The 27683-nt window shown below is 39.2% G+C and overlaps 1 protein-coding gene and 1 long non-coding RNA gene across 6 annotated transcripts in view; one reads left to right on the forward strand and one right to left on the reverse strand.

The window, feature by feature from the left end:
* LOC110259987 (uncharacterized) overlaps window positions 1-27683 on the reverse strand; it is a 1024192-nt gene that overhangs the window by 896937 nt on the left and 99572 nt on the right. Inside the window, exon 1 of one of the 5 annotated variants that reach the window (XR_014839509.1) lies at window positions 14632-14736. The exons of 2 other annotated variants lie outside the window; for them this stretch is intronic. This is a non-coding gene — a long non-coding RNA (uncharacterized LOC110259987). Of the gene's footprint in view, window positions 1-14631; window positions 14747-27683 lie in introns of those variants that run through there. 2 more of the 5 variants (XR_014839511.1, XR_014839514.1) reach the window with 2 other exon arrangements.
* CITED2 (Cbp/p300 interacting transactivator with Glu/Asp rich carboxy-terminal domain 2) lies at window positions 15410-17810 on the forward strand. The gene is made up of 2 exons (XM_001925774.6): window positions 15410-15655; window positions 16118-17810. Exon 2 carries the CDS (start codon window positions 16126-16128, stop codon window positions 16945-16947), a length of 822 nt encoding a protein of 273 aa, XP_001925809.2. The 5' UTR covers window positions 15410-15655; window positions 16118-16125; the 3' UTR covers window positions 16948-17810.

Genomic DNA, 27683 nt, shown 5'->3' on the forward strand with positions numbered 1-27683 from the left:
TCCACTTTCTTACTGAGTGGTTGGTTTTGGTTTTGGTTTGTTGTTGTTGTTTGTAATTAACGTGATAGCATTATTTTTTAACATGTAAAAAGCTCTTAATGAATTAATCATGTTTGGAGAACTTCTGAAAGCAAAGGAGAATGTGTCTTTTATAAGCTAACATGTTTTTCTGATTAATGTTTTTTTGGGTTTTTTTATTTTATTTATTAACTTATTTTTGTAGTGTCTCAGTTGCTTTTTTTTTGTTTTTTGTTTTTTTAAATGATTTTTTTCCATTGTAGTTGGTTCAGTTGTTTTTCTTTTTTAATTGAAATACAGTTGAATTACCATGTTGTGTTAGTTTCCAGTGTACAGCAAAGTGATCCAGTTATACATACAAATATATCTATTCTTTTTCAGATTATTTTTTAAAGTTTTATTGAAGAATACTGATTTACAATGTTGTAAGAATTTCTGCTATACAACAAAGTGATTCAGTTATACATATACTGAAAGGATGTGTATCCATTCATTTTCAGATTCTTTTCCCATATAGATTATCACTGAATATCGGGCTCTGCTATACACTAGGGCCTTGTTGGGCATCTATTTTACATATAGTAGTGTCTATGTGTTAATCACAAAGAGGATTAATACCCAAGGGGGAAGTGGGGGAAGGGATAAATCAGGAGTTTGGGATTAGCTTGATAGCATTTTTAAACATATTTTTATATATTTATATAGTATATACATCTGGGATAATAATCCTTTTCCTATCATATATGTTACAAATACATTATTCTAGTCTGCTATTTTTCTTTTAACATTATCTCATTCGTCAATCAGAAGCAATCTTCTCCTGTTTAATTTATGTTTTTCTATTTTGCTTAAGAAGTTTTCCCCTACCCTAAAATCTTAACAATATTCCCTATATTTTCTTTTGGTTCTTACAAGTTGAATTATCAGAAATTTCCTTAATGGGCATGGAATAGAGCAAAAAGAATGATCATGAGAGAAAGCTGACAAAAGCCACAGTAAAGCCAGTGAGCAAACACTCCAATGAGGCAGAGGACCCTTCTCAAGGCACCACAACTTGTGTCTTTTTTGTCCAGGGCAAAAACACAGCCAAATTCTCACTCTTTAGAGTCCATTTCATCCATATGCCATGCTGACCATGTGCCTTCAGTTAACACTTCTTTCCTCCAGACAACTCATTAGACTTCAGCTTTCATAGTTGATTCTAATCATTTATGTTATTTTGGGGCTTTTCCAAAATGATTTCATTGCTCCGGTTTTAAGAGTGCCTCCCTGAGACTCACAGCCTGGTCACCCTTTAGATACAGGTGATCTCTGGTCTCGCCAGCCAAACACATGTAGACAATCTCACAAATTATTTCTCCAGACAGCTAATCTCACTCATTATATGTGGTCCTTTCTAGTTTCACTACTTTCAGAGAGCAAACCTCATGTCTATTTACACTTCAAAATTTCTCATCTCTGCATTCTGAAAATTAAAAGAACTTCATCATAAATAAGGGTGTTTGGAAAGAAAGGTGATCAAGACATCTTTCTAGTACTGGTAAAAGGACACAATTAACCTGTCAGTAAAATCCATATTAGGAGCTCTTCTTTTTTCAGATTCTATTTGTCCGCTGAGCCATCCTCATCTAAGCCAGACTGTAAATTTACCTCCAGGTATTCCAGAATCCTAGTTATGGACTCTAATTTCCACTACGTTTGCCTCTGGTATTCTTCAAACCAGTGCTCTGCCAATCATAAGTGGCAGATTATTTCTCGTGAAATAATCTGAAAGTAGAACATCAAGATGTTATCAGTGAACTGGTTCTTCTGCACCTTTGTTTGAACAGGGGTCCTTGTCTTTGACCTGCTTCCGAGCATACTCCTGGCCACCAGCACAGTGTACAAGTACTCTCTGCACGAGTTTTGATAGGGGTTTGATTTTCTAGAGATTCCACAATGCTAAGAACAACCCTGGTAGTCTCAGGATGGCAGCCTTTGGTCTGTACTGTGAGGGAAGCCTTCAGCTACCTGGAGTGTCTCTGCAGTCCCAGCTGGTATGCAGTTGATCCCTTCAAGTTTGTCAGCAAGGCACAGGCAACAAACAGCACATGAAGTCCACCGAGTAGTTCATGTCATCTTGTGCAACTTTTTCTTGTTTGCTCTTGATTCTGTGTCCTTAGGCTGAATTTCTCTCCCTTAGCCTGAATTTCTGTCATCTCCAAATGAAGCAGTTTGGACTAGATGGTTTGTATGGACACTCCCATCTTTACCTTACAATGATTTTGTTATTCTTATGAGTTTATTTCAAAAACTCCATTATCATTGAAGGTATGGATAGAATCAGGTACATTTTTGCATATTACTTGTGAAATCTTTCCTATTATTTCTATAGTCACAGTTTGTGCAGTAACTAGAGGTCTTTATTGAGAAGTAACTGACAATATACTATTATATTAGTTTCAAGTATACAACATAATGATTCGGTATTTGTATATATTGTGAAGTGATTACCACAATGTCTTGTCAACATCCATCACCACACATAATTACACATTTTTTTCTCTGTGATGATATCTTTTAAGATTTACTCCCTTAGCAACTTTCAAATATGTAATACAGTATTATTAACTAGGGTCACCATGCTGTACCTTACATCCCCAGGATGTATTTTATTTTATAACTGGAAATTTTTGCCTTTTGATCACCTTCACACATTTTCACCACCACTACCACCATCACCAACATCCCCACCTCTAGCAACCGCCAATCTACTCTCGGTATCTATGAGTTGGGGAAGGAGGTGTTTTCCTTTTTTTAAAATTCCACATACAAGTGAGATCATAGTATATTTGTCTTTGTCTGACTTATTTCACTTACAACGACCTCAAGGTCCACCCATGTTGTCACAAATGGCAACATTTTCTTCTTTTATCCATTCATCCATCAATGGACATTTATGTAAAGATTTTGATGATATTGGTAACTTCATGCCTTTAGAGAAAACTGAAAACTTTCTAGCTCTAGCAGCCCATGCCCTTTTACTTTTAGGAGCATAGTTACATCAAGTTGAATCACTACCATCATGATTCAGTTGTACACTCTTGGCGGCAAATAGGGGGTCCAAAAGAGAACCATCATGTTAACAATCAGAGAACAACAAATCAGGGAATAGATTCAAACCTCAGAGAACTTCTATACTATCTAAGCATAGTTAGTAACTGGAACTTAGTCACTTCCTCTCCCCCTTCCCTCCCCCTAAAAAACATCTCTTTAAGAGTGTTTTTAAAAAAAGAGAGAGAGAGAGAGAGAGTTCCCATCGTGACGCAGTGGAAATGAATCCGACTAGGAACCATGAGGTTGCGGGTTCAATCCCTGGCCTCGCTCAATGGGTTAAGGACCGGTGTTGCCGTGAGCTGTGGTGTAGGTCACAGATGCAGCTCGGATCTGGAGTGGCTGTGGCTCTGGCATTAGCCGGTGGCTACAGCTCCGATTGGACCCCTAGCCTGGGAACCTCCATATGCGGTGGGTGAGACCCTAAAAAAAGACAAAAAGACAAAAAAAAAAAAAAAAAGGTGTTATAAAGCCAATTAATCCAATTTGCTGTTTCCCAAATTATTTATATCAGAACATAGTTTCTGTTCTCCATTTAAGTCTATTTTTAGATAAAGCAGGTTCTGATATATTTTTGAGCCTGTTTTTATTTCCTGAGAATAATTTTACTTATCAAAATTTCTCCCTCTACAAACACATCCCAAATCTATCAGCCAAGTAAAGTGAAAAGGGAATAGATTGGGGGTGTCACATCAAACATGTTATGAATTCACACTGTGCCAGTTATTAGGACACAAAGAAAAATAACTTACGGTCCCCAGCTTGGAAGTGTTTGTGGTGGTGGCAATGAGAGAAACAGGGTGACATGTAAGAAAACCAGGCTCTGTTAGAGCCAACTGAATGAGTTTCATTTTGCATGTTCCAATCTTGCACCTTTTATCTAATCACTTAAGATCTCAGATAGCAAAGTCCTCTCTAGCATCATGAACTCTGGACTTTTTTTTCTTTATATCTGCATTAGCTTCTCCTATCTCCTTGTAAGAAGGTCTCCCTGTTAAGCAACAAAGACCATAGAAAGGGCTCCTCATTGGTGCTATAATGCTAATGCTCTGGAACTTATATTAATATTTCAGAAAAAGCATCCTTATACTATACTATTGCACCAGGTAATATGGGAACACAGAAACACATTGCATGTGGATTCATTTTTGGCTGTATCCACTTCTATAATATCCTCCTACATGTAGAAAGAAATAGGGAAGAGGAACTCCAACCTCCAGGCAAAGAACTGATTCTTTCTGTCCTGATGATACATTATGAAGACTCCACAAAGCCAATAAAAACACGTGAACAGTGGCCTAGTAAAGAGAATTATTGGAGAGAATTTGGAGTCCTGAGAAGGTGGCAGACACAAGAAGGGCTAAAGACGTTTTGAAAACATAGACAATAATTAATTTGATTAGTACTTTCTAAATTATTTAGCACAGATTAACACTTAAGGAGAAAATTTTTTAAAGAGTCCACAAACAGGCAAATTAAAATATTGGAAAACATTTATAAAAAATTCTTTAAAGAAGGTTTTTAATTAGATCTCAATTGCTTAATAGTAATGATTAAAGAAATCAGAATTTTTAGCATTATGATCACCACTCTGGCTCCAGTAGTTTTTGCACTAGGGATACAATGCTGAGACACTGAGATTCTGGTCCCTGCCATCATGGAGACAGTAACTAAGGAGTCACAAAATAAATATGAAATGTTACACATTTCGAGAAGGACTATCAAGGAAAAAATTACAAGGCATTATATATAATAGGGGCAATAATGGAGGGCCTAAACTGTGTGGGGCAAAATCACAGTAAAGCTTCATAGGGTGACAAGAGATTATGAGATACCAGAAAGCAGGAGTCTGATGATTCAGAATTTCAAATTATTTCAACAGACCCATTGTAGTTACAGCTCAGAGATAACAGGAAAGGAAGGAGGCCAAAGGATCAGTCATTGTACCTATGTCTTTACTTTGTGAAGGTACCACAGAACAAGACCTGGTCTTCAGCTTGGTTGGTCCATACATCCAGAGCTGAACTAGCTCCCACACTCATCAGACCACAGGAGACTGATGAAGAACAGTTTATTAATTTACAACAGGAGGTATACCCTTCTAGTGCCTGGAATTCTTGTGGTTACTAACTTTCAAGGTACTCAGGAGGCTTAAGAAGCTGGGGCTTTCCTGCTAAGAATGCTGATCTTATCTTGTACTTGTTTATGCTCCTTTATTTCACTCCCAGAAGATAATCTTATCTCAAAGTCATCCTGAGGATGCGTTTCTGAAACCCCTACATACTGATTCCAGAAGCTAAGCTGCACATCAAATTAGCTTAGAAATCCCTTGCTCACTATAAACTGATGGTGTAAACAAGACTGTTTAAAATACTTAAAAGAACTGAAGCATCTGCAAACACTCCAGAAAATATCACTTAAAATACAAATAATTCACACACTAATACAAATCATTCTTATCTAGTTATTACACAGGCATCTGAATGAATGGAAGAAGGAACTAATGAACCAACAAATGAAAGAAGACTGAATCCAAAGACAACTTTGGGGTCATATATATCATTTAATATTTGAAAGGAACCTACATCTTTAAAAAGAATTATTTAACATTCAATAGTTTAAATACTTCATTCTCTCCCCTGCCTCAGCCATCAATCCAAATTATTATAATATATAATTATATGATCCAAAGTATTTATAATAATAAAGACTGAAGACCACAAAAATCAGTTTTATTCAATTAGAATTCAAAGACCCTTCAAAGTTCTTAAAGAATTAGGGAAGAGGGGTCTCTTTTTCTCTTTAAGAACTCTTTAATTTTATGTTTTCATTTTACTGGTAATTTTTAATAAATTACTACAAGCATATTGTGGATCACCCAAATGACCATCTTTCAATATCTAGATTTGTGATTATAACCGTGGAGATGCCAAACCTCATTACTTCAACTGTTAAATACTAGTAAGAAAAAAAACAGACATGGCTTTAGCATATAAGTGATATCTTCATACCATGTGAAAAGCAAATGAGGTCAAGGTGACCTGTATACAAAGTTTTGCAATGGTCAAATAGAGAATTTCATTGCATGGTAAGATACAGCCTTAGCTTGCCAAACTTGATAGAATGAAATGTATGCTGAGAGTCACGCTGCAAAGAATGACCTAATCTTGATGAAATTTGCCATATAAATGCTGTTAATTTCAATTTTTACTGGTTCTCTGGTTTTATTTTTTATTTAGCATGTAAGTGTGTTCTAGTATTACAGTTGCATAGGAGCTATAAACACAAGTCACATATCATTTCTTATTTTTCCACACATAAGAAATATAAAAATAATTTAAGTAAGCATTTGAGGCTTTAGAGATATTTTTCTTTTGAAAGGGGTCCATATATTACTCTTCAGAAATGTTGATTCGAATTAGCATTTTTCAATATTTCTATCCTGTGAGTCCCCTTTGCTATTATTTCACAAACCACTGAGGTATTTTAAGTCACTTTAAAATTTTTGTATGGCACAAAGAAGAAAGTTCACATTAAATATTGTATTTTAGATAAATACGTTATTGAAGTTTATTTTACGGAATTTATTTTAACCCAGTCTTTAATAATATTACACACAAATATAAAAAAACAAATTCTTTTTTTTTTTATGTAGTTAACTTCTATGGTATAATTTTCTTTGAATCAATTATTAAGGAAAAACATAATTTGTTGACAAATTCAAAACTGATAATATATTCTCAATAGATTTTGTATTGTGTATTTAAACTAGGCTGAAATATAACTGTATACAATGATAACAGAAATTGACACAAAATTCTTTCATTTCTCAACGCTCTTAGTTCTTACATTTTCTTCTTAAAAACCAAGATTTTTAAAAATAATTTTTGTGTTGTTTGTAAATAATGAGATAAAAGGGATAGTTTCAGGCTATTATTTGCAAACATAACTCCACTATTATTATATGTGGCAAATGAATCTTTATTTCCAATAAACTGAAGGCCAATTTGGGTATAGTCATCACATGTTTTCTCTTTCTAGCACTGAGTTTTGAGTTCTAGACTTATATATTTATGCTATATAAGTGTTTTCATTATACAAAGGTAACTCCTGCATGGGGTGAGTATAAGCCATTTGCAAAATAATTCTCACAGTAACATTTCTCATTATTTATTTTATGGGGGATCATTTGTCTTCTGTCTTTAAAACAAATTCATATGCGAATGAGAGTTAAAATAACTTCAAGTAGCAAAACAGCAATTAAAAAAAAAAAAAACCTACCCCTCTGATGAGAGTATTTAGCAAGGGAGTAACTGAGTTAAGTGCCTGCTGGTTGGATTCAAAGACTATTATGAGCTTAGTAGGTACGCTCAGCACATTCTCAGAGATTCTCAAACTTCCAACCTAAACCACATAAATACTTTTAAGTGATTTTAGTTCCCACTTTTTAAAATGTAGAAATTGATACAGATTCTGTTACTGCCTCTTACAACCCTCCCACCTATAACACAGAAGGCCAGTTAAGAAAAGCTGATCTAAACTATTCAACACACCTCTATCCTATTTCACTGAAGTCTTCATAAAGACTTAGTTCCCTCTGATAATCTGCTCTGGTGTTTTAAAATCCTGATGTTTAGGAAGTCCTTTATGAGCAAGTCACTTAACCTCTCAGGACCTCAGATTTCTCATCTAGAAAATCAGGGAGTTTAGATAAGATTCTTTTTAAAGTCCCACCTCGAATTAGAATTCTGTGATTTTTGCATTATCCAAAGCTTTAAATTTCACAAATCTTTAACATCAGAACGACGTTTTAAAACAAATTCAAACAAGAAATCCTTAATATATAAAGCACGTAAAAGTGAAGCTAAGAACACTCAAGATCTATAGAACACAATTTGAAAACCACTGATCTGAAGCTCGCTTTTAAAAAATGCTTTCCTTTTTTCTTTATCTCAGTGGAAAGGGGAAACATCTGGAAAGGATCCACCATATTAGTTTCCCTATGCGTACACCAGAACATATGGATTAAGTCACCTGTCAGCTTTTTCTTCTCCAGATTAAATAGCCATTATAAGTTCCATTTCCCATCCCTTTAAAATGCATTTCCTTTTTTAAAAAATGAATCTTATTAGTTTCCGTAATTCATTATTAAAATGTAAAGTTACAAACCAACCACAATCTCTAAGAGCCAAGAGTAGCAAAAGGGTGACTTCCAGCTCCTTCATTTGATATTCTCACTCCTAACACACACTCCAACTTGCTTTCCTTTTTAATAACAGCATTCCATTGCTGCCTCCTATTCAACCAAGAGCTCAGTTTGACTCACAGTTTTGTTGGGGGCAGGGGGAGGTTGGCTGAATTTGTTATACCTAGTCAATTATTTCCTATTCAATACCCATACAATTTATTATCCTTATGGGGCCTTTGAAGTTTTTCCTATTGAATACAGTCCTGATTTTGATGGCATATTTATCTAAAATCACTCAATTTTTCTTCTGCTTTCCAACATACCTTCATCCAACTTTATAACTGATATGAGTGTTATCTGCTTTATTGTTAAAGCTATAGACTAATAAAATGTCAACTACCTGGAAAAATATATATATGAGATATGTTATGGGCTGAATTGTGCCCCCTCCCCAAATTCATGTGTTGAAGTCTTAACTTCCAGCATACCAGAATATAACTGTATTTGGTTGTAAGGTCTTTAAGGATGTGTTTAAATTAAAATAAGGCCATATGGGTCAGTCCTACTTTACTATAACTGGTGACACACAAAGAGACTCCTGGGACTTCACAGAGAAAATAAAGACCACATGAGGACTTTATGAGACAAAAAATCAGCCATCAGCAAGGCAAAGAAGAGACCAACCCTGCTGACACCTCAATCCTGGACTTCCAGCTCCAGAACTGTAAAGAAATGAAGTCTATTGTTTGAGCCACCCTGGGCAGACAAATACAAGTTACTCTATGCATGACACTGTGCAGCTGATGAGGACTCACCAAGGAACCTCTGACATTACAGCGAAGGTTACAGGAGAACACAAATACCCATAACTCAAGCCAGAAGAAATCATAAAGGAAAATCTATGCAAAATGCACTGAGAGTACTGAGGGAGCCAGAAACCTTTCCATCTGGGAGATCAGGGAAGGCTTGAAAGAGGAGATGTCATTTGATCTGGACCTTCAAAGACGGGCAAAATTCCAATCGTGGGGTATGGGCGGGGTGGGTGTGTGTGGGTAGAAATGGCAGCAATCCAGGGGAATAGGACTTTATGAACATAAACCAGGCTTACTCTATACCTCTGATCACTTTTAGAACAACTCCAGTTGTTGCCCACCTGTGGACAAGATCAGTAGTTTGTAGGGAGCTCCCATTGTGGCTCAGCAGTAACGAATCTGACTAGCATCCATGAGGACACAGGTTGGATCCCTGGCCTCTCTCGGTAAGTTAAAGGATCCGGCATTGCCATGAGCTGTGGTGTAGGTTGCAGATATGGTTCGGATCTAGTGTTGCTGTGGCTGTGGCATAGGCCAGTGGCTATAGCTTCTGATTCAACCCCTAGCCTGGGAATCTCCACATGCCACAAGTGGGGCCCTAAAAAGACAAAAAAAACAAAAAACAAAAAAAACAAAAAACAAAACAGTAGTTTGCAAACCTGACTAAACATCAGCGCTAACCAGAAACTTTAAAACAAACAAACAAACAAAAACATATATAGATCTTCAGGCCCCATACCCAATCTACTGAATCAGAGATAATGTCCTAGAATCCTTACTTTAACTATCTTCTCAGGTGACATAGTATCAACTTCATCAAGTTTAAAAGACCCCTTTTAAATAAAAATATTTCAACTGTCCGCCCATGGTAATAACTACATTTCTATCAAATGTGAAAATACATAAAGACAGAAAAAACTCTTCTGAGTTAAGGAATGATATCAAGTGTATTTGTACTTTATTATTTTTTTTCTTTTTCAGCCACACCCACAGCATATGGAAGTTTCCGGGACAGAGATCAGATCCAATGCCATAGCTGCAGCAATGCCAGATCCTTAATCCACTGTGCCACAGTGGAAACTTCTATACTTTATTAATTAGAACCAAATCCATAGGTTTAAAAATTATATAAATATCTTACTTTGACACACAGACAAATAAGACTTTATTCAACTTGCAGATAACACAAGGCTGCATATAAGGCTTCTGCCTCTGTACTAATCATGTGTCCTCATCCTGACACTAAAGTCCATCTGCAGTTTCCGGATCTGGATCCACTGACAGTTGCTACCCCAAATTATTCCACAGACCAGTAAAATAGCATTTTCCACCCTGTGAAGAGGAAAAACAAGTGAAGGAAAAAGAAAGGCAGAAATAGGGATTGATATCACACTTCATGTTCAAATAGAAGCCCCTGCCTTGTTATGGTGGCCAAGGGGATGGTGGAACAAAGTGGCAGCAGTGTTCTTTTCACCAGCTGAGATCTAGAGTCAAGGTCTTGGAAGGAAGAGAAGAAGAGAAAGTGCCCAACAGTGGCTGTCTCTGACTGATTCTTTCTCTCCCTTTCCCCCAATCTCAGAGAAGATGGCCATGGGGTTGGGGGAGGGGGTTGTGTTTGTTTGTTTGCTTGTTTGAGTCTCTCAGAGATTCAAAATCCTCCTTTCTGAAGTGATGAAAGGAACCAATCCCTACTTGTTCAGGTGAGGATTAGGTAAGATCATTTAGGTTAAGTACAAAAAAAAAACTAGTATTAGATCCCACAATGCCCCCTAGCCTCATCCCTGCCCACCATTCAGGTATAAACTCTTTCATATAGTTTTTGAAGCTAGACCCTTCAGGCAGCCTTTATTCAACTCAAAGTCTGTTGACGCTCAAGGCTCACCTCTAAAAGCTCTGTTTCAATCAAAACTTCACATCAATGGGACCTTCCTCTATACTCAGCAGCCAGTGATTCCTGGATGAGCCATCCTCCCAAACAGACCAGTTTCACTCAAGTCCAAGACAGGCCACAATGCAGACGGGGGTGAGCTGCTGTTCTCCTTTACACTAGATTTTTCTACTGCCAGCCTTGAAAGTAACCCTCTCTAGAAAAAATCTCTCCTGACCCCCCTCCCCCTACAAGAGCCCTTTTTTTGGATTCCCTTAGAACTTCTGCTATATTCCATTCATTAACTCACTCATTAATCTAATCAGTAAAGGCATGTTTTAGACACTGAATATTCAAACAAACAGGCAAGGTTTCTGCTCTTTTGGAGCTGCCATTCTAAGGGAGAAGACAGTAAAAATTCAATACACAATATGTCATGTGTGGGTAAGTGCTAGGAAGAAAAATGAAACAGTGTAAGAAACAAAAAGGGATATTATTGCTAATTAGGTAAGATAGTCAGGAAGGCCTAGTTGAGGTGTTGTCTGAGTAGAAACAGGAAGAAATAAAATTGTGGGCCAGCAGATTTGGGAAGAGAGTTTCAGGCAGTACCTTTCTTCCATAACAACAGAGGTCTCGTTTTATTAGGTTTTTCCACCACTATTACAGGTTGAATTGTGTCCCACCAAAAATGTGGAATCCTAACCCCCATGACCTCACAATGTGACTTTATTTAGAGATAGGGTCTTTACGGAGGTAATCAAGCTTAAATGAGGTCATTAGAATGGGCCCTAATCCAATATAATTGGTGTCCTTATAAAAAGGGGAAGAGTTCCTCTTGTGGTGCAGTGAGTTAAGGCTCTGACTACAGTGGCTCTGGTGGCTGCAAAGGCATGGGTTTGATCCCATGGGTTAAGGATCCAGTGTTGGCCACAGCTACAATTCAATACTTTTGACTTGGATTTGATCCCTGGCCTGGGAACTTGCGTATGCCACAAGTGTGGCCAAAAAAGAAAAAAAAAATTTAAAAATAAAAAAGGTAAATTTGAAGAGTAGGGGGAGGGAGTTGGGTGGTTGGGGAGCTTGGGGTTAATAGATACAAACTATTGCCTTTGGAATGGATTAGCAATAAGATCGTGTTGTGTAGCACTGGGAACTATGTCTAGTCATTTACGATGGAGCATGATAATGTGCGAAAACAGAATGTGTATATGTATGTGTAACTGGGTCACCATGCTGTACAGTAGAAAAAATAAACTGTATTGGGGAAATAACTATAAAAAAAAAAGGTAAATTTGGACACAGAGATACACACAGGTGAAAATGCCATGTAAGGATTAAGGCAGAGAGATCAGAGTGATGCATATACAAGCCACAAAATACTAAAGCTAGCCGGCAAACCAACAAATCTAGAAGAGGCGTATGGAACAGATTTGCCCTCACAGCCCTCAGAGAAAACCCTGCCAACACCTTGAGCTTGGACTTCTAGACTCCAGAACCGTGAGACAATAAATTTTTGTTGTTTAAGTCTGAGTGGTATAAACAAAGTTTGTGGTACTTTGTGATGGCAACCCTAGGAAACCAATACAACCATCTAGCACCAACAGGACCACACACAGATCACTGCCTTTCCTGGATTCCCAGGATAAACCCCTGGTTACACTGGGCTTTGCATACCTCTGGTTGACTGACAGCCCCCTAACTGGACTCCCTGTTTCCAGTCTTACTTTCTTAATCCATTCTCCACAATACTGTCCTGATCTCTCTAAAATGAAAGTTTGATCCTCTCACTAGTTCACAAGCCTTCTCTCACATCTCATTATCTTCAGGATACAATCCAAATTTCTCAGGCTGGGGACCACAGGTTCCAGTCTGCTTACCTCTCCACAACTTATATCTCTCACCTCTGTCCCCTCCTGGGACAGCCTACTTCTACCCATCCTCAAGGCTCAACTTATCACCACCTACATTGGGAACCCTTCTCAAGGCCAGAAGACTAGGTTAGGTGTCCTTTCAGTGTACTCCCAGAAGTCGTTGTGTTTAATGCTGCTGTGGCACTTATCAGAGTGTGTCCAAGGCTTGTTTGTCCATCTCCACTTTCTGACCATGAGTTGTTCTCTCAGTTCTCTCCAGGAGCTAGCAAAAGTGCCTGGCACTTGGTAAATATTCACTGTATGAATAAATGAACAAAGCATACATACCATGTTCTAACCAGCTAGTCCCAGAATGATTTTTTTTTCCCCTCTAACGGGTGGGGAATGAGGAGTTGACCTTTCAAGGGATTTCCCAATAGAAATGGCATCCATTGGAGCAGGATGGAGCTGCACCTTTCCTTAATGGTTGCAACAGGAATTTAGATCAGCCATTCAAGAGCTGGTCCTTGTTTTGCAAGACACTGCAGTACAAGGAAGAGAAGAAAACAATCTATCTGGCAATTTTTGAGTCTGGGATTGACCAACATTTTCAAGTCTCTTTTTTGACAGGAAGTGTCAGGTCTCTTCCAAGCCTCTGATTCTGTAACTGCAAAACCATGACCTACAGGTAAAACTGACCAGTAGACAAATTATGGGATTGTTGCAACCAAAACTGCAGTGTATTCTGTGCCTGAGTCTCTAAAATGTAAATATTTTTGAGGTTTAAAAATTATTGCACTCATGGTTATAAATCCTGGAGAGTTTGGAAAAGGAAAGAAGAAGAGAGAAAGGCAATAACAATGTTTAAATACATATATTAAATATTACATACTTACATAACTAGAGAAAGACAGAGGGCTAATAGATTCAAATAATCAGGTTTTTCTCTCTTTTGCAAATTCTTGAAAGGGGAAATATATCAGAATTTCCAGTCCTCTAGAAATAGGGCCTTAAAAAGTCCTGTGAGCAAGAAGGGAGGGGAAAAAAGGGTGGTAGTGGGGGGGGGACTTGCTCTTCACAGCAGGAAGTCTTCAATGGCTATCGAGTTATGAAGAAACAACTCTGAACAGAAGTCCTTATTCGGAGCGCTAAACTCGCTTTTACCACATAAAGAGCAATATAAAAGCTCGGAGCAGCCTCATCGTGGTGTTGGGGAAACAACTCGGCTTCCCCATTTGAGAAAGCAAGAGAGCTCTGACTGGGTAGTGGCCCAGACCGGTGTTAGGGCTTTTATTTGCAAGTCAATGAGCCAAATGGACGACCAGGCTAGTTGTGCCGCGTTCTGGGAAGCAAGGTTATTATTATCACCTATTGCCCCACTGAGAAATTTCACTGGAAAGGAATAGTCCCAGCAGTGTGTATGCTCGCGGTGCCATACGGGACGTGCAGCTACGTGCCCACCTCCAGAACGACTTTATTTACAAAGCGATTACCATGTTATCTATCTGTTTTCCTTTTCCAGCAACAGCAGCCTTACTCAGCCCTCGAATTTCTTAATTACAAACCCGTTCACTTCTAAAGCAACCCCAAACCGTCTGGCAGAACCCAGAGGGAGGCTGTGCAAGTTTGCACACACCCCCATCTCCCGGATCAAGGGCAACAGCAGAAGCAAGAAACTGTATGTGCAAAAAGGTGGATCTAGGGACGAGGATCGCTGAGTTTGTTTACAGAGGAGAGACGCCTCAGCTCGGATGCCAAAGCTACCAAGAGCTGCAAACGCAAACTTAGCAGAAGCACACGTACCCGGGAGCGGCGAGTGGGCCCCAAAACGCGGACAGGATTCCCGGCCGCTGGAGCGGAGGCAGCCGAGCGCTAGCGCGCTCAGTCCACCTGCAGCTGCAGCGGGCTGCCGGTCCCCGCCCCCAGCCTCTGTCCTTGAGGCGGGGGAGCGGGGGGGGGGGGGGGGGGGGGGGGGAGATTCACCTACACGCAGAATATCTAGATCAGGTCACCTAATGCCCAAATAGAAACACAAAGGCAAAACCCAGGAAAGCGTGCACAGGGGAGGGGACATTCTTTGCCTAGGGCTTAAAAACGCACTGGGGTAAACACAACCATTCTTTGCAGCCTGGGTAAGCTTTGGTAAGCTCAGGGAGGCAAAAAGGCACTATGGACGGCGTGGGCGCTGCATTGAATCCCCTTTTCCAGTAAAAAGCAGCTCAGATCGGTAGGTGAGCTGGGGGTTGGGGAATCCGGCCAGAGGGGGGCGATGAGTTTTCCTCGCTTCTTTCCGGACAGGCGCTACCTCTAGGCTGAGAGTCAAGGGAAGATTTTTTTCTCTGTGCCGGGGGCCGCCGTGCTGGCTCAGTGTTTGTGGAGGAAACCAGGATCCGGGGGCCGCGGGGCGGTGCCTGGGACCGCAGCCTCTGCGCACGTGCCTCCGGCCGAGGGGGAACTCGGTTGCCAGACCCAGTCCGGGGTGCTCAAAGTGCCGGAATCCGCATTTTCCCTCCGCCCCCCCGGGAGGCTCTCGCTCCGCCCTTTCTGAAATCCCTTATATTGACTGTGGCCAAAGCCCTAAGAAACACAGCTCATTGTTGGCAGCTGCCGGGCGGTCTAGCGATCTAGCGAGCTGTGAGGCAGCAGAGGGGAAATAAAAGGGAACGGCTCCGGTCCTGCCCCAGCAGCCGCTGCAAGACCTCGGCGCAGACTTCGAGACAGCGAGCGCCTTGCACACCGGAAAGGCCACCTCTATGTGCTGCTGAGCCGGTCCTGGACCCAACGATCCCGCCCTCGGTCTTCAGAGCAGAAATCGCAAGGACGGAAGGTAAGCGCGGCGAGAGAAGCTGGCTGGGGCTTCTGCCAACCCAGTCCGACGAGGGCTGGGTTTGCCCGGAGGAAGAGCGTGAGGCGGAGCTGGGGAATAACAACAGGATGTGCAACAACAGGATGAGGAGGGCTGATTTAATGCCTGAAGTTCGCGGCAGGGCTACGGGGCACTTCCTTTATTAGGCGACATCGGGGAGCAAAGGGGGGTGTGGGCTTGGGTCCCCCCGCCCGATCGCAGGGGAAAGGGATGTTTGTGCAGCGCGCGGCTCTGTTGTAGATGGCAGGTCTGTCTTGGTGGTGAACCCGGGTGCACAGGCTCCTGGTGGGATCCTCGGGATGATCGCAACCGAAGTGTGTCTAGGGAGTCTTGGGAGGGGGGCAAAGGCGAGAAAAGGTGGGCTGCGCTGTGGTGGGCGACACGTGTGGCTACGGTCTTAGCGTCTGCTTTTTTCACTTTCAGGACTGGAAATGGCAGACCATATGATGGCCATGAACCACGGGCGCTTCCCCGACGGCACCAATGGGCTGCACCACCACCCTGCCCACCGCATGGGTATGGGGCAGTTCCCAAGCCCCCATCACCACCAGCAGCAGCAGCCCCAACACACCTTTAACGCCCTAATGGGCGAGCACATACACTACGGCGCGGGCAACATGAATGCCACAAGCGGCATCAGGCACGCGATGGGGCCGGGGACTGTGAACGGAGGGCACCCCCCGAGCGCGCTGGCCCCCGCGGCCAGGTTTAACAACTCCCAGTTCATGGCCCCCCCCGTGGCCAGTCAGGGAGGCTCCCTGCCGGCCAGCATGCAGCTGCAGAAGCTCAACAACCAGTATTTCAACCATCACCCCTACCCCCACAACCACTACATGCCGGATTTGCACCCTGCTGCAGGCCACCAGATGAACGGGACAAACCAGCACTTCCGAGATTGCAACCCCAAGCACAGCGGCGGCAGCAGCACCCCCGGCGGCTCCGGCGGCAGCAGCACCCCCGGCGGCTCCGCGGGCACTTCTGGCGGCGGCGCGGGCAGCAGCAATAGCGGCGGCGGCAGCGGCAGCGGCAGCAGCAGCAACATGCCCGCCTCTGTGGCCCACGTCCCTGCTGCAATGCTGCCGCCCAATGTCATAGACACTGATTTCATCGACGAGGAAGTGCTTATGTCCTTAGTGATAGAAATGGGTTTGGACCGCATCAAGGAGCTGCCTGAACTCTGGCTGGGGCAAAACGAGTTTGATTTTATGACGGACTTCGTGTGCAAACAGCAGCCCAGTAGAGTAAGCTGTTGACTCGATCAAAATCTCGGAGAAAGAAATCAAATCCCCCAACTTCTTCGGCGTGAATTAAAAAACATTCCCTTAGACACAGTATCTCACTTTTCAGATCGTGAAAGGTTTGAGAACTTGGAAACAAAGTAAACTATAAACTTGTACAAATTGGTTTTAAAAATTGCTGCCACTTTTTTTTTTTTTCTGTTTTCGTTTCGTTTTTGTAGCCTTGACACTCACCTCCCTTATGTAGTTGAAATATCTAGCTAACTTGGTCTTTTTTGTTGTTTGTTTTTACTCCTTATTTCCTCACTTTCTCCAGTGCTGAACTGTTAGATATTAATCTTGGCAAACTGCTTAATCTTGTGGATTTTGTAGATGGTTTCAAATGACTGAACTGTATTCAGATTTATGAGGGAAAGGAAAAATTGCATTAGTTGGTTGCATGAACTTTGAAGGGCAGATATTACTGCACAAACTCTGCCATCTCACTTCATTTTTTTAACTATGCATTTGAGTACAGACGAATTTTTTAAAATATGCTAAACTGGAAGATTAAACAGATGTGGGCCAAACCGTTCTGAATCAGGAAAAGTCATACTGTTCACTTTCAAGGTGGCTGTCCCCCTCCCCCATATGTACAGACAATAATAGGGTGTGGAATGTCGTCAGTGGCAAACATTTCACAAATTTTTATTTTGTTTCTGTCTTCAACATTTTTGACACTGTGCTAATAGTTATATTCAGTACATGAAAAGATACTACTGTGTTGAAAGCTTTTTAGGAAATTTTGACAGTATTTTTGTACAAAACATTTTTTTGAAAAAATACTTGTTAATTTATTCTATTTTAATTTGCCAATGTCAATAAAAAGTTAAGAAATACTTGTTTTCTAGAAGTCATTTGGGGGTGGTTATTCCCTTTGGTGGCTTTCTTTTTTTCTCTTTAAGTTGAACACTTTATTGATGAGAGTAAGCATTCCAAAGGATAAATTACAGGACACTAAAACAGGTCATGATGAGCTTAAAGCGGAGAGCAGGATTTAACATAATTGGCATAATGCTTCATTGTTATCACTGTAACATGCCTCTTGGTGTGGTTTAATCAAAAGCTGCAAAGTTGTTAGAGCTTTTTTTCTTCCCCTGAATTGTCATCATAAGTGTACTCCAGAGTTAGGCAGGTTTGTAATACTAAATGTTATAAATATTTTTTCACAGAGAGGGAGGGGGGAAAGACAAGTATTTCTGGTTATACCTGATTCAACTACTTAACTGGAGGTAGACTGGAATAAAATACTGGGAGAGTGATGAGGATGTATTAAATACAAATCTGCCTTTATCTCTAGTGATGAATTTTATTTCTCAGCAAAAGTACTAAGGAGAGGCACACAATTTCTAGCTTAATCTCTGCGAAAGCTTCTGACTGGTTTACAGTTCTAAGAGGAAGAGAGGGTGGAATTCCACCTTGAGGCTTTCTATTTTGTTCTATAATATTTAAAATTTACTCAGCAAGGTTGACTCAAAGGTCAAGTTACAACCTTCACAAGATGTTCCCTCTCAAACATGCCCTGTTTTCCAGAATTCTGAGTTTTTGCTGTAACAGGCATTGGGTGCAAAGAACATAAGGATAAGAACCTTTTAAATTTTACCTAGATGCATTATCAAGGCATAACTATGGTTAAGTATGTGTCACGTTCTGCCTTATATAATCAAGCAAAGGAAAAAGTAATATTGTTAAAATCTCAAATAATCCCAGTTGGAAAGAGAAGGAATTTTGTTTTTCCTTTCATGTTCTCCTAGCTTATCTAATAAGAGCAACACACCTACCTTTGTGGAAAAATAGTCTTTTGTATATAACCTGAAGGAGTATAGAAATGTAGGTTGAGGAAAATCTCACAAACAATCCCATAAAAGCATTTCATTTAGACTCTGAGATTCTAATTTAAAATCCCATATTTCATAATTTTAAAAAATCAGGAAAGGAGGATATACAGATGTGTTAAATTACAGTGAGTCTGGCCTAAAGGGTGATTTCAGTATAATTCAGATCACCTACATTCTATAATTCTATTTCCAAAGCAGGCCATTAAAATTAAGATGTACACTCCACAGGGTTTTTTATACCTCTATAATTGACACTTACTTATTAAAAATTATATTGTAAATAAGTAATTTCTCTGAAAATACACCATCATTCAAAACTCTACCCCATTTTAAAAGCTAGTCCAGATTTCCCACATTAATAGTTAAAGCTGAAGTTTTCTTCAGCTAAGAGATGTCAATACTAAATCTGCAATCAGCAGTAAATCTTCCCGGCTAAGCATTTTCACAGTAAATTTTTCTTTTTCCTTTTTTTTCCCAGAGCCTCAAGTGAAAAAGTATGTTTGCATACATATTAATACTGCAATTCTAGTTCTTTTTCACTTCTGCCAGGGAAAAAAAAAAGGAGACTATTGGAGGCATTGTTTTTTGCATAAAGAAAGAAGCAAGAGGTTTGTCTTGCCACCACCCTTCACCATTTATTCTGCCAGGGAATAAGCCACAACACCTGCTCTGTCACTAAATTCTTCCTGCTGCTCTAACACCGGAACACGTATGTGGAGATACAGAGCCCAAGGAACTATTATTAGACCCTGAGCCTATCTCTGCCAGAACAGAGGACTCAAACAGAGGAGCTGGGCTAAGTATAATTTCTCCTCACTACAAATACAAGCTCCTCCATTCTCTTCTTTTGAATGATCTCTATTTCATTTAAACTCTTTAGTGATCAACTGAGCAGATTCTATATGATATCTGCAGGTCTCTTAAGCAGAGAAAAATAACTCCTTGTTTGAACAAACTGATTAATGAAACCTGTACAGTGACCTAGATCACCAGGCTACCGGCAGACATTTGCAAAACCTTTTGTGGTCTTGCTTCCCACCAAGTTGCTTATAGCATATGGGGAAATTTGACCTCTACGCCTTGGCTGTTTTTCAAACAGTTCTAATATGGTACAAGAGAGCTTCTGTTCTTTAAGCTTTGCCCACAAAAAGAGACACTCAATGTTTGATTTCAAGAAGAAATCATTGATAACCCACAGTAAAATATCATAGAAACAGCAAAAAAATAAAGAACTCATCAATAAAATTTAAAACAAAAACAAAAAACAAACAACCTGTCCTGCTGTGGCTGTTAAAATCCAAGTGGCAGTATCTTTGCTGGAGCTGATAAAGACCTTATAGCTATGGATGGGTCTTTGAAGAACAGTTACCTAATCACCACTGTTTATGGGGTGCTAGGCTAGAGCACTAGTACCAGAAGGCTGACATCTATTGTGAAGTTTATGGTCTCTGTGACTTTTACTACTGTAAACTGGGATAGCTATAAATTGATGTCAACATTAAAGGCCAGATCCTTCAGAGCAAAATATTAATCCACTAATCTATTATGGGTGGCCAGCTTTGAAACATAAACTTTTCAGTCCTCGACCATTAGGTGTTTTCGCCCCCTTGTGGAATTTATTTAGAAGGTCAGAAAAGCTCTCTGCTCAAGAGGGTTTGTTTGTTTTGTTTTGTTTTTACTATTTCTGAAGACTTCAATTTCTTTCTTGAACAGATGTATTTGAGAAACAAATTTTCTATCAAAGAAGATTCCAAAATAAACATCCTTCATGAAAATAAGAGTATATTATTTGCCAAAGACCTTAACTTACAATTAAATGTACACACTTGAAATTTGCCTCATTTCAAAATAGGCATTGATTGGCTAAGGGATTTTCTTCTTAAAATGATAAAAGCAATGCTTTAGCCTGTCAGTTAAAGCTGACACACTCTTCACCCTCACAAGAGAACTGCTGATTTGGGATAGGTGCAAATAATAATGTATTTGATGGTACAGGGTTGGAAAGGTGGAGGGAAATCTCCAGGAATGCAGAATGCAATTATCTACATTGGAATGTGACCAAGCCACAGGTTCTAATCTTCTGGAAAGGGACACGGATGTTTAATGGGATTGAATGTTGCTGTCTAATTGATTCAGTAAAATTTACTTTAAAATTAACTTGGCAGATAACATTGTCTCCCCAAAATAAATACATTTAGAATTCAAGGAATTTAGGATGAAAGCCACTGACAATTTTCTCCTCTCCAACTGCATTGTTTTGCTAGCACAAAAGAGGTGGTACACACAGCCTCAGAGATAGAGTTCATCAATTTTGGTACCATACCACTAACATCAGAATGAAGAGCTCCCAGACAGGTTGAAGCAAGAGACCAGTAGGTACTGCAACAAGTAACTTAGCCAATGAACCCCTGTTATGTGTTCTGTTTGTCTTTTCCCCCAGATTAGAAGGAAGAATGGCTATGACAGAATTCTAATTGCAATGGATTGGCTTAAATTACTTGATCTATTTTTACTCAAACAAGGAGAAAAATGATTTTTTTTTTCCTGGTAGCCATACTTATTTAAATTAGAAAAAGAAATATAAGGACATTTGCTACCAAATAGTATACTGTTCATAAAGAGTTTTAGTTTGCCTTACAATAAATAAAACCCACCCATATTTTTGAAAAAATTTGACACCTAAAATAAGGTTTTCCCTTCAAAGGAAGACTTAAATTCATAAGTAATGTTAACTAATGAACTGAAAATATTCTAAGAGTTGCTGGTATGTAATTCCACAGTATTCTTAACAAAAGAGAAGCTAAGGGAAATAAGGGTCTATTGTGTTGAGGAACTGAATCCTTGCTCCTTGGGAAAGGGAGATCAACCAACCCCTCCCATACTTTCCAGGAACAGACAATGACTTCTGAGTGGCTGGATCCTTATCAGTTAGTTGTTTTTCTAAGATGAGCACTAGAGTTGTCAGCCCCAGGAGCTGGGTGGTAAGGCTTCTGGGGAATTTTGCTTGGCTAAACCACGACATGCAGAATGAACCAAAGCAAACAGAAGACAAACAGTGAATATCATTACTTGTTTTATATGCTGTTGGTTTTCATTAGGCTGCACTCATCTTTAAGATTAGTGAGGCAGGGAAGGACATGGAGTGAGGACAGTGGCTCACAGGATTCTTGGAATTTTCCCATGGCCTTGCCATTGTGTCTGAAAATCCTTCCCTTTTTCCCTCTCCAGTAGACAGGTTCCTTGATTACATTTTGGGTTTCTGAACAAAGCAGACAAGGAATTATGGCTCTAAAGCAGCCTGTAGTGGCAAGACCAGGTTGGTGTGGTGCGCCTTGCTAGAGATATGCAAATAGACAAGTAGCTTTAGAAAAGTTAATAAGACTGGGGTTATCGGATGCAAACTATTGCTCTTGGAATGGATTTACAATGAGATCCTGCTCAGTAGCATTGAGAACTATGTCTAGATACTTACATCGCAACAGAACAAAGGGTGGAAAAAAAATGTATACATGTAAATTTAACTTGGTCCCCATGCTGTACAGCGAAGAAAGAAAGAAAGAAAGAAAGAAAGAAAGAAAAAAAGAGAGAAAGAAAGAAGTTAACAAGTGCTAAAAGAATCCTGTCAATCCCTTCTGAAAGCTGGGTGGGGAGCAAGCTTTAGGCATGAATGAAAGTCAAACTAGAATAAAATCAGAAAAGTTAGAAGATAACCAACTCCAGGTTGTGATATTATTTTGTGAACACTTAGAGAAGACAGTATGCCAGACTAAAGGAATGTAATCAGGGCTACTGAAGCCTTTTCTTCTTGTGTCTCTCTAAGGACTGGTATATAATTTGGCCTTGTGTTTCTTTAAGCAGCTTGGCCACAGAGCTTTATTTTTGGTAACTGATCTTTTTTTAAAAAAAAATTTTCCTTGGTTTCCTGACAGGTAGTATCTCTATGTTGACAAATACACAGTACTTAAATTGTGCATAAAAATCCAAAGGTCACCTTGTAAATATTGCCCCATCACATTTATTTAGGATAACTCTGTGAAGGAGGATAAGCAGGATGATGGCTAGTTTGGTATTTCTTTTCCTTACCTAATGTATTTATTAGCAAATACATGGACGATGAGACCAGGAGGTAAAATGTTATTGAACTGTTATGCTCATAATATGAACTTAAAATAAATACTTAAATCTTTCTTAGGTCCTCCTGTCTGATACCATGTTTTAGAGCAATGACTCTTAGCTGGGTGGGGCTACCCCTCTAGGAGGCAGATCAGAATAGAAAGAGGGTAGAAGAAGGCTTAACTTGGAGAAAAAAATAACAAAACATATTGCATATTATTATTTGGGAAAGTGCTTAAATATATTCTAATTTCAAAAATATATAATGTGGAAGACTTTAAATTCTTCTCAACTAATGGGGCATGGATTTTTAAATGGTAAAAAACATTTTTTAGACTACATGAGACCAAATCAGAGAAATATACCCATCAGCCAGCATTACTTAAATCATTCTGTTGACTCAAGTTTCCTGTGGCTGGGCTGATTTTGCTGAGTACCTTCGATGTGGCAGGCATTGTGGTAGGCTCTCTACGTACATAATCTTATTTAATCCTCACAATATTCTTGCAAGGTACAAGTCATTATTTCAATTTTAGATAATGAAACTGATATATAGAGAGGAAGTAAATTGCTCAAGGGCAAAAGAGCCAGTAGGAGACTGAGTGGTTTTACACATCTACGGTTTAAGACAGTGTTCTAACACTGCTGTTCTAAACCAAATTACTCCTATTCTTAGATGCCACTGACTGTAAAATGATCAGACAACTTAATTAATTTGCCTCAGGAAAAAACTTACTATATTATGTGTAAACAAACTATAAAGAATACTAACACAGCTATTGCATGTGTCTATCCATACAATTATATACCACTTCCTTTGGGGATTCACTAGATTTGGGTCTACATTTTTTTAAGCCCATACTAAAGATTCTTCCAATGTAAGTGGCTCCTGACAGTGCAAGAGTAGTGCTGATGATGAGTCTGCCTAATCCTTCCTAATACCTTCAGTTTAAGTCAAATGAAAGAATACCAGTGATTTAAATTATAATTTGGGGAGTTCCCATTGTGCCTCAGCATGTTAAGAATCCAAGTAGTATCCACGGGGATTCAGGTTTGATCCCTAGCCTCGGTAAGTGGGTCAAGGATAAAGCCTTGCTACAAGCTGCAGCCTAGGCAGTAGGCTTGTAGCTGCAGCTCTAATTGGACCCCTAGCCTGGGAATTTCATATGCCGCAGGTATGGCCCTAAAAATAAAAATAAATAAATAAATAAATAGTAATTTCTTTCTTAATTGAATTACATATTGCTGGGTAGTAAACAGTTTGTTTCAGAAACTAAGCCAACACCTTAGCTTTGTAAATTCCATAATTTATTAAATTAAAATGTTAGTAGCTAAATTCTTCTATGTAAAGATGACCACATCACAACTTGACACACTGCCTAGAAGCCACTATGATTTAACATTGATTACTGATTGATTCCGGCTGATTTCAGAATATTAATATGTTTTAAAAAAAAAAGAACTTCTTAAAACAAAGAAAATATAGCATTTAGTTGCTTTACATGTAAACTTCCTTGATCTACCTAAACTTTCTTGATGTACATGTAAGCTCACTCTCTCTCGCTCTGGTCTTCTACTGAAATGGAGAACTCTTCCATTAACAGTTGAGTAAAGAGAATAGCAGATCAGAAGTAAAAACTGTGAGTTGTAGCCTTAGCTCTGCAACCAAATAGCTGGGTAATTTAATCACTACTAGCTCAAGTTTCTCCATCAGTAAAATGAAAGTGTATGTTTAATTAATAAATCCTGTATTCAAATTCTCATGAAGGAAACATTAACCCATTCCTATCATCTTCTTCCTTTGGAAAGTTGTAGTAAAATGTTATAAAACCCCTTCAAAACCTTTATATCATTTCTTGCAATTCTTTTTCCAAGCTAAACTGTGAGCCTGAGAGTGTGCCATAGACCGAACCCAGTTGGGTCAACTCTCTAAGGGTTGGAATCACGTCTGTAAATATTCTTCATTGTCAAAGCAACTTTAAGTATTGACTACTGAGATTTCCCTACTTGTAAATAAATACCAAAAAAATTACCACCCACAAAATATTTCTAGTACAAGCACTTAAAAGATACAGATACATGTAACATTCTTGAAAATAATTTGATCAGGTTCTACATTTCAGGTTCTGTTCTATTTTCTTACAGATTACTTTCATTTTTCCAACCTCATAAATAATAGGCACTCAAATATTTGGGCTCTCTTTCCTTCAAACAACTCTTCTGAATCACAATCATCATCATCACTATCATCACGTTATTGTTGTTTACTTTCTCAGACAATCCTATACAAAATGCCAAAGTAGAGCTATCTAGCAGGTATTAAACACAGGAAGTTGGTTCTCAGGAGTTGCCAGGGAGGCAAGAGGCACAAGTCTATGCCCCTTTATTTCCCTTTCTTCAACTTTTCAACATACAAAGTCTCTTTGTTTTACGCCATCACATTCCTCCAATTTGGAGAATCAGTTATTTAGTCAGATAACAAACTAATAGATTAGTTGAAAGTAATTATACAGAGGGAACCACAGAGCATAAACTACCCAAGAAATAATTCTTAACTGATTGTAAAAGTAATGTAGCTAACTAAAAACCTTGATAAAATACTGTTATAATAAAATACTTATTCCTTTCACTACTTGGCCACTAGGTGTAGCTGAAGGTCTATAAGTCCATAACTGCACTTTTCTCTGTGAGTACTGAGACTAGAGCGTCTCATGCCTAAAGAAAATTGCCCTCTGCCACTGCTGTTCCTTTTACGGAAACATAAAAATTCCATATGACCTATTATAACCCTCAAAACTAAAGACAAGCACACTCTGCCCAGGCATCATTGCTCATCATACTCTAATGAAAACTGCAAATTGACAAAAGGTGTCAATCATCCACTGTTTTGCCCTTCACTTTTGATGTGCCCTCAACCTGCTTTCCATTCACTCAGGTACCAGTGGCTCAATTTTCTACCCTGCTGGAGATGTTTAGACCCTAAGAGAGAAACTCTAGAGACAGTATAGTATTTAAACTAAAAGGATGTTTTGAACGGTAAGATTATGTGCATCAGTTCGAAAGAGCTTTGCAGGTTGTTAGGCTTTCTCTCTTAGACCCTTAAATTATTCACCTCTCCTGTTTATCCTTCTGCCTCTCAAGCCTGTCCTGTTCAATGTCTTTCATAGGCCCTTTGCTCTTACCTTGAATGTTGGTGGACTGGACCATGGCCAAATAGCTGTCTGAAGGCTAAGACACTGGCTGACCAGGAAAATTCCAGCCAAGAAACAGAAAAACTATGGTCAGATCATTGGTGGTGCTTAACCTGAAACATCTTGAGTCAGAAATGTCCTTTTGGGGCCATATACTTATACCTAAGACCAGCTAGCTTGCAGAAGTCAACAGGAAAGTTGGTGTTCACCATGCTTCTCACCTCACCACACTAGCCAATTCCATCAATCCAGGTGAGTGGAACACCTGGTCAGAACAAGGCAATATTCAGAGACCATAAGACCCCAAATACAGATGGAGAGAGAAGGTACATCTGTCCTTGTTGGTTTTTAATCCCCCTATTCAGCACCTATGGTACCCAGGTAGCTGTCAGCTACATATAGTTTCTATGAAATATCCCCAGACTTATCTTTATTTGCTCTAACATGAGTGATTTTAAGTTGACCCATCTATTTCATTACTCTGTGCTTTTGCATATATTGTTTTCTCTACCTGGAAGACCCTTTTCATCTTCATTCCCCTGTTGAAGTGTCCTTCAAAATCCATCTCAAGTGTCTTCCTGAGACCTTCTTTCTTGCATGACTCCCTACATTGTGGCACCCCTATACATTATAGATATCTCTATTTACTTGTATTTATCACACAGTACTACAACCGTTTAGTAATAAGTTCATCCTTTATACTTTGAAGTTATATCTATTAAGAAATTCCTAGTTACAAGTAACATAAACCATAAGGTGTATATCCATTCTAAGTCAATAGTAGTGATGACTCCAAGATTGGTCAATTAACTTAATTAATAATGTCAGCAAAGCCTTGGGTTCTTTTCATCTCTCTACAGGGCTATCCTCAGTGCTGGCCTCACCTTGAACTGGTAACAGGTGACATTAGCAGAGCTTAAATGGTGTATGGACCCAACAATGTCCAAAGAATGGTTGTCTTGTTCTATGGATTTTTTTCTTACGAGGGAAGAGAAAACTTCACAGAACCATTCCTTCCCTCATGTATCATGTCACATTCCCTTTTCTGAACCAACCACTGCGACTGGTTTTACCATGAGATAGAATTAACACAACTGACTTAAACTAATCCCCCAAGGTGGAACAGTAGATATTAGGCCAGAAACTCTACGCTAGAAGAGTTAAAAGGTAAGCTTTTCTGAAATTTTTGTTTCAAGGCATGCTTTTTTTTTTTTTTTTTGCTGGAACTGAAAAGCAGTATTTTTAAAGTTTTTATATTTTCAAATAAGTCTTCTTCATATAATAAAGATGTATTGCCCACAAAATCATATTATAAATCACTCATAGCAGGTTTATTTGATAAAAGTTGAAATGGCTTATATAATATGACATTTGCTAATATAAATAAATATCCTCTTTAAAAGACATATATAATCATTATGTCTTCATTTGTGGCCCTTCAAAAATTCCCTTGTTAATATGATTAATCAGCAATTTCTCTGAACCAAGAAAATCATGTAAATGTTGGCAGATGATTAATCTTAGTGCAAAATGAAGTGAACCTAATATTTATGAACACATTACTGATAGC

This window comes from Sus scrofa, chromosome 1 (assembly GCF_054392235.1).
Source record: "Sus scrofa isolate SSC_HxYL_T2T_F1_AM1 chromosome 1, Sscrofa_HxYL_maternal_Yorkshire_Landrace_v2.0, whole genome shotgun sequence".
Classification (NCBI taxonomy): domain Eukaryota; kingdom Metazoa; phylum Chordata; class Mammalia; order Artiodactyla; family Suidae; genus Sus; species Sus scrofa.

Coding starts and splice junctions, on each gene's coding strand:
- CITED2 (XM_001925774.6), top strand. CDS start 16,126: ATGGCAGACCATATGATGGCCATGAACCACGGGCGCTTCCCCGACGGC.